Source organism: Ictalurus furcatus, chromosome 13, assembly GCF_023375685.1.
Source record: "Ictalurus furcatus strain D&B chromosome 13, Billie_1.0, whole genome shotgun sequence".
NCBI classification, from domain to species: domain Eukaryota; kingdom Metazoa; phylum Chordata; class Actinopteri; order Siluriformes; family Ictaluridae; genus Ictalurus; species Ictalurus furcatus.
In genome coordinates, this window is record NC_071267.1 from 7,115,990 (window position 1) to 7,129,596 (window position 13,607).

At 40.6% G+C, this 13,607-nt stretch overlaps 1 protein-coding gene across 2 annotated transcripts in view; it reads right to left on the reverse strand.

Moving 5' to 3' along the window:
* Positions 1-287: 287 nt before the first annotated feature.
* itga3b (integrin, alpha 3b) overlaps positions 288-13,607 on the reverse strand; it is a 66,173-nt gene continuing 52,853 nt past the window's right edge. For both annotated transcript variants that reach the window (XM_053639128.1, XM_053639129.1), the window contains exons 22-26: positions 12,122-12,235; positions 11,913-12,011; positions 4,130-4,255; positions 2,257-2,409; positions 288-1,711 (exon numbers count right to left, since the gene is read on the reverse strand). In XM_053639128.1, coding sequence (XP_053495103.1) covers positions 2,299-2,409; positions 4,130-4,255; positions 11,913-12,011; positions 12,122-12,235 — 450 coding nt within the window. In that variant the 3' untranslated portion in view covers positions 288-1,711; positions 2,257-2,298. The remainder of the gene's footprint in view (positions 1,712-2,256; positions 2,410-4,129; positions 4,256-11,912; positions 12,012-12,121; positions 12,236-13,607) is intronic.

Below are 13,607 nucleotides of genomic sequence, written 5' to 3' on the forward strand. Positions count from 1 at the left end.
ATCTTAAATTCGATGAATATTCGAAGTTCGAAGTTTAATTTGACAGCCCTAGGGCAGAAGAGAGGACAGAATCAGCGCGAATGGCTAAAATGTTGGTGACGTCCGCAAAAAATGTCCATATATCGTATGACAAGCCGATAAAGTCATTATTATTGCGACAGGCCTAGCAGTCAGTACAGCTACTGGGAAGTTTTTAAGAGGTGGGAGGAAACCAGAGATAGGGAGAACATGCACAGAAACTGGATTGAAACAGGATTAAACTGGGGATCGTGGAACTACCATCTGCATCACTGTGTCACCTTAAAAATAGTCTGGGCAGCTTATTATTTCAAAAAAATACAGTAATTAAATTAAAGGTAGCAAGCCATCATTATATAAAAGTATATATCATCACAATGTCTGTCATTTAGATCACTTCACATATGTCAATTTAAAAATAATGTACAATTATCAGTCAAATTCACTGTAAGAAACAATAACAATAACCAATGCATTTATATACAAAACATTTTAATATCTGGAGTGTATAAAAGAAGTACCTTCTGACTCATATGGATTACTGAATCACCATTTCTGGATATACTAATAAATTCGGTCCTGATTTGAAGCTAATGATTTACCCAAATCTTTTTTATAGTGCTACAACAGGACCTAATGACAGTGTCATAAAACAGCTGATCGACATTCTTTCACAGAACGACACAGAAGATGAAATTCATGACGTTTCATTTCTTTTTTTTTTTTTTTTTAACATACTCTACGTGAAACCAGTTTGAACTGGAATGATGATCTTACCGTGAATCTTACAGACTAGCAGAGAAGCACATAAAACACTAAAAAAAACCAAACAAACATTATATTCTCCAGTGTATTGACTCTTATTAGTCATATATGCACATATAAAATAAATATCAATAATCAGTGATGTGTGGTACTCTTCCTTGTGCTATAATTCACTGTGTGCCTCTGTACAGGACAGTGTCGTTGTGTCTTTGATATCTATCGGGCAGATAAAGAGGTGAAATGTATTTCATCCCGGCTACAAAACTGTAACACTTGCAATCTGTTGCAATCCCTCATAATCGTTCATAGTTTGGTGGGTCAGACTGCTCTGAAGAAGACATGTCTCTCACAGTGTCAGTCAGAGTGTGAGCATCATCCTGTAGTCATTTAAAAAATACAATAAAAAAAGCCCTAAACTAAACATCATTCTATAATACCATAATACACACTATAGTACACAAAAGATATCCATGAGGAAATGTTCGGCAATACTTTCAGTATTGGAAAATCAATAAAAATAATAATGATACGTATTCAGAATGCTGAATGGTTTCAGTCATGGAAACTTGTTGATCTGCAACATAATATTGCATCAGACAACAACAAACAACAACAACAACAAACAACAACACACTTCACCCAGTACTTGATTCTTTATCATGTGTAAATGTTGTCCCAGAGTCTGTTTCATTTAACAAAGGAAATCTCCAGCCACTGAATTCCTTTAAACCAGCAGCTGAGTGGGTGCTTTCCAAGTTCAGTAGTAATATTCTTGCACTTCTGTCCAGTTAGTGACCCAGAGTTTTTTGCTGAGCTCGTGCTCAGGCTGGAAAGCCCGGCTCAACTTGTACCTCTCCTCCTTGCGTATTTTCACTCCGTGGTATTTAGGCATCACCTTGTAGTAGACAGCTCTTTTAAAGAACCCACACTGTATAACAGAGAGAGAGAGAGAGAGAGAGAGAGAGAAGAGAGAGGAAACATGACATTATTCACCAGAGACTGAATGTGCGACTCATTGCCAGGTCCTGGAGCGAGCAAGAATCAAATAGCTTTTGAAGAGAAAAACAGGCAGGAAGGCTCATTCAGAGAGATACTGTAGAGTGTGTTATTTTCCATGCTTCATTTGTGAGTAATTGGAGTCTTTGTGTACAAAAAAAAAAAAGGTTCATTAGTTGAAAATGGTACCCGTTCCAAAACAAGCTTGGCCAAACACCAGTTCGTAATAAATTAAAAAAAAAAAAAGCCCAATCCCAGAGAAACAAAACAGTTTTAATGAGAGTTCGAGGAAGGCTTATCGTTTTACTTCAGCAGGCAAATAATTCAGCTGCAAAAAAAAAAGGAAAGAGAAAGTCCTCTGATCCATGAAAAGCAAGCGCCAGTCAGTAAACAGAGAGCGAAAAAATCAGAAGAGAAAAAGTGTAAAATAGGAACAGAATGGGAATACATGGGCTGATTCCACGGTGGCTGCATTACCGAGGAGGACCAACAGGGGGCCGATGGAGACCCCGTACGGTCTCAGTAGTCCTCAGTCAGCCTCTCTGTCTCGGATGGCTGTATCTTCATCTGTGCTTTTTGGGCCTTGGCTTCGTACATCTCCCTTCGACTGGCACGTTTAAAGAAGCCACACTGCAGGAAAGGTGGGATGATGGATCGAAGTTTGATTAATAGACTATTTTTGTTTTCAGGATGTGCTGCTGCACAACGTGGATTTAAGAAACCTGATAATAAATTCAAAGCCATTAACAAGTATTGTAATTGCAAATATTATACAGTATCGTATAGTACAGTACAGTACATTATACAGTATGTTGTACCGCTACAGATACAGTACATTCCTCTGCTGGTTAGTCCAAGTCGGGCAAATTAACAGAGAAAAGTTTTATTAATGCTTTAACTTCATTGAACTATCACTGAAGTGAATCCATTCATTGAAGTATAACACTGTATGTATTCCTAACCATCTGAAAGTACTTGTCTAGTCAGAGTTTTTGTGTTTTTGTAGTCACACTAATCCCTGACCACTGACCCTACTCAACCTTAGGAAATCTTTTACTCAGAGGTGCCAACATTGCTAAAAGTACATCCTACCAAGCAAAAAAACCTTGCCAGTGTGTCAGCGAACGGGACGACTCCCTACTAACAGAATAAGTGATAAAACATGTATGGGTTGTACGGATATGTGAAGAAATTTGGATTTAAAATGAACCAGCTGAGTGTGCAAGCTCAATTTATACAGCTGTTACATAATTAAGAGGGCTTAAACGCTGGTAGGTTAGTCCGAAACAGAGCATGTTTTTGCATGATCAATTGGTAACGTGAAATCCGAGACTACCTGTAGGAGGTGGTCTGAGTTCGGTTGCACTGTAACTGATCTCGATTCCCGAGAACATGAACGCAACTTGTACTCAGGTCCACACTTTTTCAGTTAGTAAAGTAACCTGCGCATTTGTTTTAGTCGATGACGACATCGTTAGTTTCCACAACACATGTCTACGATGAGTGGCAGGGGAACACTGTGGGACACAGTAGAGATACCAAAATAATTTAAAAGACCATAAATATTGTGAATCAACAAGCTGACAATGTGGGTTCTTGAGCAAGGTCCTTCACCCTCAATTGCTCAGATGTATGAATGAGATAAATGTTAGTTGCTCTGGATAAGGGTGTTTGCCAAATATTGTAAATGTAATATAAATATTGTGAAGTTTCCTTGATTTTGTGTTCATTTCTATGATTGCAAAATCGCAGAAAGCCTGGAGCGACTGGCTAGTTTTTTTTTCTATTGGCTGCTAGCTAGCTAATTCAAATGTGCACCAAGCAACAGTAAGTACTGTAAAGCGTGACAAAAATGTCTACCATGACCGTTACATAAGCAGCTCCTCAGTTTCTGTTTCACTGGCCGAAAAAAAAAGTCCTGGCATGTTTTTTTCTATTGGCTCACAAGACCAAGGCTTGTAAATTTGCAGGAAAAAGTCAGCGTGAAGCAAAAGTAACTGCTTTAACAGATTGAAATGCACATCTTTCACATCTTGCGACCTTTCCCCTTCAGTTAATTGTTTGATTGTTATTTAAATAATGATTGTTCCACTGGGAGAATTGTATTTATGTTTGGTCTGACCACTGCTCTACCTGAAACAGCACAAAAGTGTAGTTTTTTTTTTTTTTAGTTGTAGCAAACGGTCCAAATTAGCAAATACAGTACTTTAATGTTGATGTAGATGTTGGCACTTCCGTTTTACGATATGAATTGTGAGATGGTTGGAAACATGGACCACACTACCATGAATATGTATGACATGCTCTCGAATTCAAATGATCTAATAAATAGCATTGTGAGAATCTGTACCTTCCACAGGATGAGGCTGATGATGCCTAATAAGAGGATTCCTGCTACGCCTGCAATGATATATATCCATAATGGAACGTTATATGGGGTTTCTTCTCCTGGAACAGGATCAATGTTCACCACAAACTGTAGAAAAAAAGGAAAAGAAGAAGAGAATGAAGAGAAGTGAAATGATGAGTGTTGTATATACAATATACATGAAATAAACACGAGGGAGACCTAGTATGAGTAATATGTAATCATATTGAGAATTCACTAGGCTGGTGGACTGTATGAACGGATATTCACCTAAGACACAACACACAGATAAGCAAGGCGCAGGGGGATAACAATACATGTATTTGATTAAGGGCGGCAGGCCTCAGAGCGTAGGTGGAGTACGTCTGGACACAGGCAGAAGGTCAACTAAGAGACACACACACACACACACAGAGGCCTGGTGTGTATGCAGAAAACAGAAATTAATCTGTTTCATATTCTGTTTCAGGAAAAACTCTTATAGGGTAATGTACATGCAAGCACTATAAACAAAAAAAAAGAAAATTAGAACAAACATAAAATTTACTCATAATGTTGAGATGGTGTGTTTGAAAGTGTCCGTTCTCGACGAAAATCCAGTCAGGAAGCGACACAGACAAAGTCAAGTTATTTTTAAAGAGTGAAATAAAACAAAATATATTTTGGAGCCGGAACTTCACCTGATAAGGGTCGCTCAACAGTGCCAATTGATGTATGTAATGGTGTTCCGGGATAGCTAACTCTAAACATATTGATGTCTGGGTCATCCTGACCCTAAGAAAACTGTATAAATGGAAAAGCTTCAGCTCTGGTTTTTTAGATCGCATTTTGAGGCATCTCAAACTGTGGGGATCTCGTGTGGTGGAATGGAACGAATAAACCTGGACCCTTGCTTCTTCTCACTCACGGCTGGTGTCTTATTTTTCTTTCTCTAATTGAATATGTGAGTATCTGTTTCTATGTTAAGTGTCTTCAGGTAATAGGCAAAATTTGAGCCAGCATTTGGCGACCCAGATGGGACTGGGCTAAGACCCGTATGTCTGTAATTTCTCCCGTGGGACTTCACTCTCTAAGGCAACAGATAGGCCGTGTAGGAAAAAGGCACTGCAGATGCCTGTTATTTCAAAGCTCTGTCTTAGTGATCTGTTGTCAAGAGTGGGAAGCCCCGGGGTGGGAAGAAAGACTAAGTTGGTCTCCAAAAGAACCTTGAGTGAGTGAGAAAAGGTAAGAAAAGTCTGAACCAATATGTGATTGTATAAGGGTTATGTATAAGGTGTATAAGGTTGTTTAATGAAATTGTATATGTGTTGTGTGAGTGAAAGTCCTGCAATACCGCTGGTGAAAGATTTCAGGGCTGCAATAGAGGCAGGTGGAAATGAGGCCTCAAACCCCAGATACCGGCCACTCGAGGTGGCGGCTGCTTTGGTGGGGGACCCCTAATACCGCTGGTGAAAGATTCCAGGGCTGGATATAGAGGGGTGTAAATCCTGGGCCCAGGTCCGGGTCACGGAACTCAGGGAAAGGACCCATCAAGAGAAGCGTGCCCAGTGTATGAATGTGTAACCACAATTGTGTGTGTGTAATAATATAAATATGTGTAACAGTGTGTGAATATAACATGTGTATGTGAGCTTGCATGCGATGGTGATAAAAAGAAGGCATGTGTGTGTGATAAGTTCTAAAAATTTAGTTTTGGAGACAAGTGTGAGTAAAGGCCTCCCTCAGTGTATGTGTATGTGTGTGTTCTTATCTGCGCATGCAGGCCTGCTGCTGTGTGAAAGGAAAAAAAAAACAACAAAAAAAACACCACACTGTGTGGGTGTGCTCTTCAGATTGAGATGGGTAACACAGAACTTTGTGAGATATTTCTGCTTTTTCATTGAATGTTTTGAATTTGGTACAAACTTTGTGTGAGTTGGATTGGACTGTTTGTATTATAATAATTACTTTGGTATCAATAACTGCTGTAGGAATGTTTTAAAAATTGCGGAGCAGTCAAGAACATTGTAAATATTTTAGACATCTGCCTGATTGCCCGTTGTGTAAATCAGAACTTCTAGACCTGTAATATATAACAACATATTCCCAGATTGTGTGATCCAAGGAAAAAGGAAGACTGAAGGTAGAAAAAAGTGTGCATTTTCAGGCCCCAGAAGCCATTGTTGAGAAATGAGTGAGTCAGACGCTCGAAATGTGGAGGAGAAAGTCCATTTGGACCTTTCATTTATATTCCATAAATTAAGTGATAATAAAGGGTTTCTCTTTTATGATGTGTGAGCAGAGAGATAAAAAAGGAATAGTTTTCTGTAGGCCTAAAAGGAGGTCTTAGCCCAGATTATAGAATACATGGTTTGGTTTGTCGTTCACACATACAGCCTTATAATCTCAATAGCTCAATTGTAGTTAGCTTGCTCTTTCAGCAGCCTTTGGGCTGTGGATAGTTCTATGGGAGATAAAAAGTAGTAGACACAGAGTGTTTCTTTTTTGTCTATATTGCTCATTTCATTCAGTGCCTTGTCTATAAATCCTTCAGAGATGTTAGGTATAATATTTGTAGTATTTTAGTAACTATTGTTATACAACTTGAAGTTAGTAAGTTATAAAAAAAAATTGTGTTCACAATTATGGTAATTAAGTACATAACACTTAAATCCTTTTAAATAATGTGGAAAAACTAGCTGGAACAACATGATTTTTATGAGTAATCAAGTTAAAAACTTGTGTTTATTATACAGATTATTAAATGAGTTTTAATTGAAAATACATTTGATTGTAGAGGAAAAGGTGATTTCTCCAACTCAGTGTAGTTCGTTGGTTGAAATTAATTTAAAGTTGTCATAATGCAAAATAATTGGTGTTTTGCAAAACTGTCTGTGTGGTTTGCCTAAGAGAGTGTTATGTGTGTTTATTGTTTGTTTAGTATTATGGTGTTACTGTGCGTGTTGTGTTCCAAGTTATGGGGGAGGGTCTCCGTCCGGCCTGGCTCTTCCGTTTCCTGGCATGACACCGGGAGACTGGATTGAGACTGTGTTGGGCGGATTGTATACACTTCCATATTTAGATTGTGTACACAGCTGGTCAGAGGCATGCGCGCCGGAGCTCCAAATCATTCTTTTCATTTTAATTTGAATTCCGTGTGTTTCCCTGTTTGGAAACTGAATGAAAGTGTTTTGAATTCCATGATGACGTTCATCTAAACACAGAGCGCGCGAGAGAGGGAGAGAGTGCGTGCGAGAGATTTTTGTTTTTTGTTTTTTTTCCTTTTTACAATCCTTTAGTTATCAAACTTCACACTACACATTAAAGTCAAGGTGACTCGATATATAAATAAATATTTAAACATATTTCTGCAAAAGTTAAAATCAATCAGTATTCTTGATTTTATCAGTCCGGAGAGAACTTTTATGGCAGTCTGCGTTTTGTGACACTTTGTTTTTCGCTCAGGTATATCGCCATTTTTTGCCTGACCAAAGATAAAATTGATCAGCTGACACTTGAATCCGATGTACTTAAAACTAAAGATAAAAAAACTGAAAAGTAAAATCCACATAAAATGACTTCAGGTTGTTTTTTTTTAAAAAAGGAATCCAAACGAAAGACTTTCTTATTATTGCCATTGTATATAATATTCAGGGATTGTTATGAATATGAGTACAAATTATTATAACGTTTGGATCATGAACTAATTTTGCATGAATTTGTAAACATGCCGTAGTGTTCTTTTTAATTTTGCATTCTCGGGCTCTAAATTTCTAAACCTCTGATTGTGGAAACGCAATAAATCTCCTAAATCAGCTCAATTTGTCAGAATATGTCTCAATCAGAATCAGATCCAGGTTACAGACTCTGCCTAACTGTCTAGACCACAAGGACATGCAATGTCCTATCAGCTAAGTCAAAAAATTCTCATCCTGTGTATGTAAAACAACAATATCCCTTACCTGAATCGAAAGCCCTTGATGTTGATGTTATTGTTAATTCTCTGTTACAGCAAGGTGTTTTGAAGCCCTGTGTGAGCCCGTATAACACACCTGTTAAATCCTGTTCCCAAGCCTGATGTCACATGACGAGTTAGACAAGACCTCAGGCAGAAGCTGTGTTTCGATGTTGTGTTTTTCCTGTTTCTAATACATTAATAGCTTCACACCATGCGTGGTTTAGCATGGTAGATTATGCTCTTTTGGTTTCAGTGTTCAGTCACTGTTTGCATTTACGCAAGGGGACGCCAGCTGGCCTGGACACGCCTGCCGAAGGGCTACGTTGGCCCTGTGTTTGCTTGTGTGGTGAGACGAGCCTCTGAGACTCTTTGCAAGATTTCCATGTCACAGACGACGCCAGTCAGAAGCTTGCTGCTGAACTGCAACCTTGAGACTGCCGTAGCATCTGGCTCACAAAGGATTCAAGGTTCCAAGTGCAACATTGCACCTATGTAAAACAAAGTCAAATGTTTTTGTTTTCTCTTATCAAAAGGACAGAGAAGGCTGTTGGATGGCCAGATGGCGTTCTCAACTGCCCGCTACAAAACAGCTCAGGGCCATCGTAGAACATTCGATCCACGTTGACTCCTGGGACCCATACTCATGTGACACACACACATCTGAGACTGTTTCTGCATATAAACATTTAAAAACCTGTTTCATGTTCCTCTCTCCAGCCCTGGGTCTGCCAGACTACACGGAACTTTACCATCTGCCCACTAACACTCCGGGGGTGGCACAGGAACATGCTGGGCTACCCGCACGTGTCTGCGTGCAGTGGCTGAGAGTGCTGCTCTTTTGGTAATAGATGCAGGATGATTGGTTCTGACACCCTTTGGTGTTGCACAGGTGAAACGGGTATTATCCAACATTGAAACACAACACATGACGGCTCAGTTATGAAACTGTTCTCTGTGCTACCACAAATTTGACCATTAAATTTGTCTGCTAAATTGACACCATTCCTTTACCTGAAAATCATGATTGTTTAAAAGAAACTGTTTACCAGATGTGGTAACTGAAGCACATTCATTGCCATTTAATTCAGCTCAAATTTGTGTGTGCACGATATCTGAAGGTCAAAGAATCACTATTTTTACAGACTTTTACAGACAGGGAAAATGCTAAAACTATTGTCAGGATTTTGCCGAAAGAGTACTGCCTGATCTGACATGCTGTTCTTACTGAAATTCGAATGACCCCATCTAAAACCACAGGCCTTTCACCCTTTGAGGTGTTAGTTATTCGGTCGACCTTTCCCCATGGCTTGGAAAATGTCTACTAACCTTTCTCAGTCCATAGGTGGTGTCGATATTCATCTAGACGACTATGTATGTAAATTGCTTCATGTGTTGTGTATGTGCTAAATTAAAATGACCTTTGCCCCACAGTAAATCATACTTTTTAATTCCAGGTGAACAGGTGTTCTGACCTCAGAAGGACCGATATGAGACATGCATGTTGGATAAAAGCTGTTAACAAATGAGCTCTGTCCATTCTATTTTTCCTCCACCTATTTTCTATGACTGGTTGCCCATTCAAGAATGTACCTGTACCTTGACAAGGTCTGAGCATCGGTGAACGTGTCTACAAAGGAAGGAAGTCCTGTCCTGCTGGCTGACCCAACTCCACGCCTCCAGAGAGACTGACCAGAGCTGGGGACCGAGAGAGGTTTTTTCCTTGTCCCGTGACCCCCGAATTGGGTACCTAGGGGTGTTCCAGCCCAGGAGTGAAGGGTGAGGTGTTACCGCCTCAACGGGGGGTGGTGGTCACCTTGAGCAGCGAGAGAATGGCTGAAGCAACTGACTATGAGGACATGAGACCCCCGACCTGTGAGGCAGGGGACACGTGAAGGTCCTGTGTGGACCAGAAGCTGTCAACGGGGGGTCTGCCCTCAAGAGACATTATCGCAGATCTCTCAATTCAATGGCAGGCCAGGATGAGAAGACGATGTGATGAGCCATGCCATGAGCCATGCCCTGGGTGTAAGTGCTAGCCTAACCTCTCCCCAAGTGCCGGTGCTGAAGACAACCAGCAGACTGAAGGATGCCGAGGGGCGAATGATGGACATTACCTTGATACAACTGGTTAATTGGGATGTTATATAAGGATATAAAATGTTTGTAATGTGACATGTGATGTGCAAAGAAGTGTGAACACAATCAGGCACAGAAAAGTATAATGGTGCTGTCGAGCACATGGTGCTGGCAGGGTGGGAATTTTTCCTCATAGGAGGTTTTTTCTCCCACCCCTGAGTGCGAGATTTGATTATTGGGGAGAAGCAACACACTGCGCGGTCCCGAAAAATACAAAACTGAGGGCTGACAGGCCCAGTTGAGAAAGACAGGGATGTGTAGATCCAATCAAGTAGTTACTCGTAGCTACCACTTATACTAACGACAGTAGTAGTAATAATCACTATTTAGGGGGTACACAGTTAATCAACGTGTAATCAAAGGAGTCAGGATTCAAAACAATATATACGTGTAGTTTGTGAGGCTTTATAGCCTCAGAGGGAGAAATGTTGTATATAAAATATACATGAAATAAACACGAGGGAGACCTAGTATGAGTAATATGTAATCATATTGAGAATTCACTGGGCTGGTGGACTGTATGAACAGATGTTCACCTAAGACACAACACACAGATAAGCAAGGCGCAGGGGGATTACAATACATGTATTTGATTAAGGGCGGCAGGCCTCAGAGCGTAGGTGGAGTACGTCTGGACACAGGCAGAAAGTCAACTAAGAGACACACACACACACACACAGAGGCCTGGTGTGTATGCAGAAAACAGAAATTAATCTGTTTCATATTCTGTTTCATGAAAAACTCTTATAGGGCAATGTACATGCAAGCACTATAAACAAAAAAAAGAAAATTAGAACAAACATAAAATTTACTCATAATGTTGAGATGGTGTGTTTGAAAGTGTCCGTTCTCGACGAAAATCCAGTCAGGAAGCGACACAGACAAGGTCAAGTTATTTTTAAAGAGTGAAACAAAACAAAATATATTTTGGAGCCGGAACTGCACCTGCGTGATAAGGGTCGCTCAACAGTGCCAATTGATGTACATAATGGTGTTCCGGGATAGCTAACTCTAAACATATTGATGTCTGGGTCATCCTGACTCTAAGAAAACCGTATAAATAGAAAAGCTTCAGCTCTGGTTTTTTAGATCGCATTTTGGGGCGTCTCAAACTGTGGGGATCTCGTGTGGTGGAACGGAATGAATAAACCTGGACCCTTGCTTCTTCTCACTCACGGCTGGTGTCTTATTTTTCTTTCTCCAATTGAATATGTGAGTATCTGTTTCTATGTTAAGTGTCTTCAGGTAATAGGCAAAATTTGAGCCAGCATGAGTCCTTCTACTTTTGCCCGCTTTGTTAACCATCCTAATTCTGATGTTAGAGTCCCGGAATTCTCCTGGAAAATTCTCCAGCATACTGCTCTACTACTTTATATACATACAAACAAATCAGCGTATTTCAGTAACCAGCTAACTTTGATCCATTTTGCTCTTCAAATACTATTTAAATATCCATATTTATTCAAAGACAAAGAAACAAATGTCCAATTGTCACAATCTTTTATCAATTTTACCATTAAATGCATTTGCTGTTCGCTTATAATGTTGTGAAAGGTGAACAAATTGAAGCAAATTCTTAAAAATGTAAATGCTTCTTAAGGGAAGATTTGGGTATTGAACAACCTCCTTATTTCTAAGCTCTCAAGTTGGCAACTGCGCATAGTGATATGAATAAGCAATTCATTTGCTGACCTCTCGATTTTCAGTTTTCATCTTGATGGTGGGTTTGTCGGTCTCCAGCCTCAGCGTGGCGTTCCCTTTCACGGTCACCCGAAAAGCGTTGGCAAAATCCTGAGGAAAACGAGCCCATTAGCGGATCACAGCGGGCAATGCCTCCATGTTAAGTACAGAAGAGAAAGAGCAGTGTGTTAGCTGAAAACCTTCCCATTCTGAACATTCACCTCCAGCATGGTGCTGTTCCACACACGGGCTCTCACGGTGAGCGAGGATGTAGTGGACATGTTCCTCAGTGGGCACGAGAAGGTCACACAGCGAGCTGTCTGCTCCGCACAGTCCTTTATTCATAAGGAATACAGATGAAACTGTTAGTGGTTCACTGATAATAATCACTGTACTTCTGGGCCAGTGGTGTAATGGCTTACAGTGTACTGAACAAATTCGAAGATTACATTCCCAACCACTCAAAATGACTTTATGTGTGTGTGTCTGATAGCAGCTGTGGGTCTTTACATGTGTGATATCCATCCATCCATCCATCTACAGTGAGGGAAAAAAGTATTTGATCCCCTGCTGATTTTGTATGTTTACCCACTGACAAAGAAATGATCAGTCTATAACTTTAATGGTAGATTTATTTGAACAGTGAGAGACAGAATAACAACAAAAAAATCCAGAAAAACGCACATCAAAAATGTTATAAATTGATTTGCATTTTAATGAGGGAAATAAGTATTTGACCCCTCTGCAAAACATGACTTAGTACTTGGTTTAAAAACCCTTGTTGGCAATCACAGAGGTCAGACGTTTCTTGTAGTTGGCCACCAGGTTTGCACACATCTCAGGAGGGATTTTGTCCCACTCCTCTTTGCAGATCTTCTCCAAATCATTAAGGTTTTGAGGCTGACGTTTGGCAACTCGAACCTTCAGCTCTCTCCACAGATTTTCTATGGGATTAAGGTCTGGAGACTGCCTAGGTCACTCCAGGACCTTAATGTGCTTCTTCTTCAGCCACTCCTTTGTTGCCTTGGCCATGTGTTTTGGGTCATTGTCATGCTGGAATATCCATCCACGACCCATTTTCAATGCCCTGTCTGAGGGAAGGAGGTTTTCACCCAAGATTTGACGGTACATGGCCCCGTCCATCATCCCTTTGATGCGGTGAAGTTGTCCTGTCCCCTTAGCAGAAAAAAACCCCCAAAGCATAATGTTTCCACCTCCATGTTTGACGGTGGGGATGGTGTTCCAGGGGTCATAGGCAGCATTCCTCCTCCTCCAAACACGGCGAGTTGAGTTGATGCCAAAGAGCTCCATTTTGGTCTCATCTGACCTCAACGCTTTCACCCAGTTGTCCTCAGAATCATTCAGATGTTCATTGGCAAACTTCAGACGGGCATGTATATGTGTTTTCTTGAGCAGCGGACCTTGCGGGCGCTGCAGGATTTCAGTCCTTCACGGCGTAGTGTGTTACCAATTGTTTTCTTGGTGACTATGGTCCCAGCTGCCTTGAGATCATTGACAAGATCCTCCCGTGTAGTTCTGGGCTGATTCCTCACTGTTCTCATGATCAATGCAACTCCACGAGGTGAGATCTTGCATGGAGCCCCAGGCCGAGGGAGATTGACAGTTCTTTTGTGCTTCTTCCATTTGCGAATAATCGCACCAACTGTTGTCCCCTTCTCACCAAGCTGCTTGGCAATGGTCTTGTAG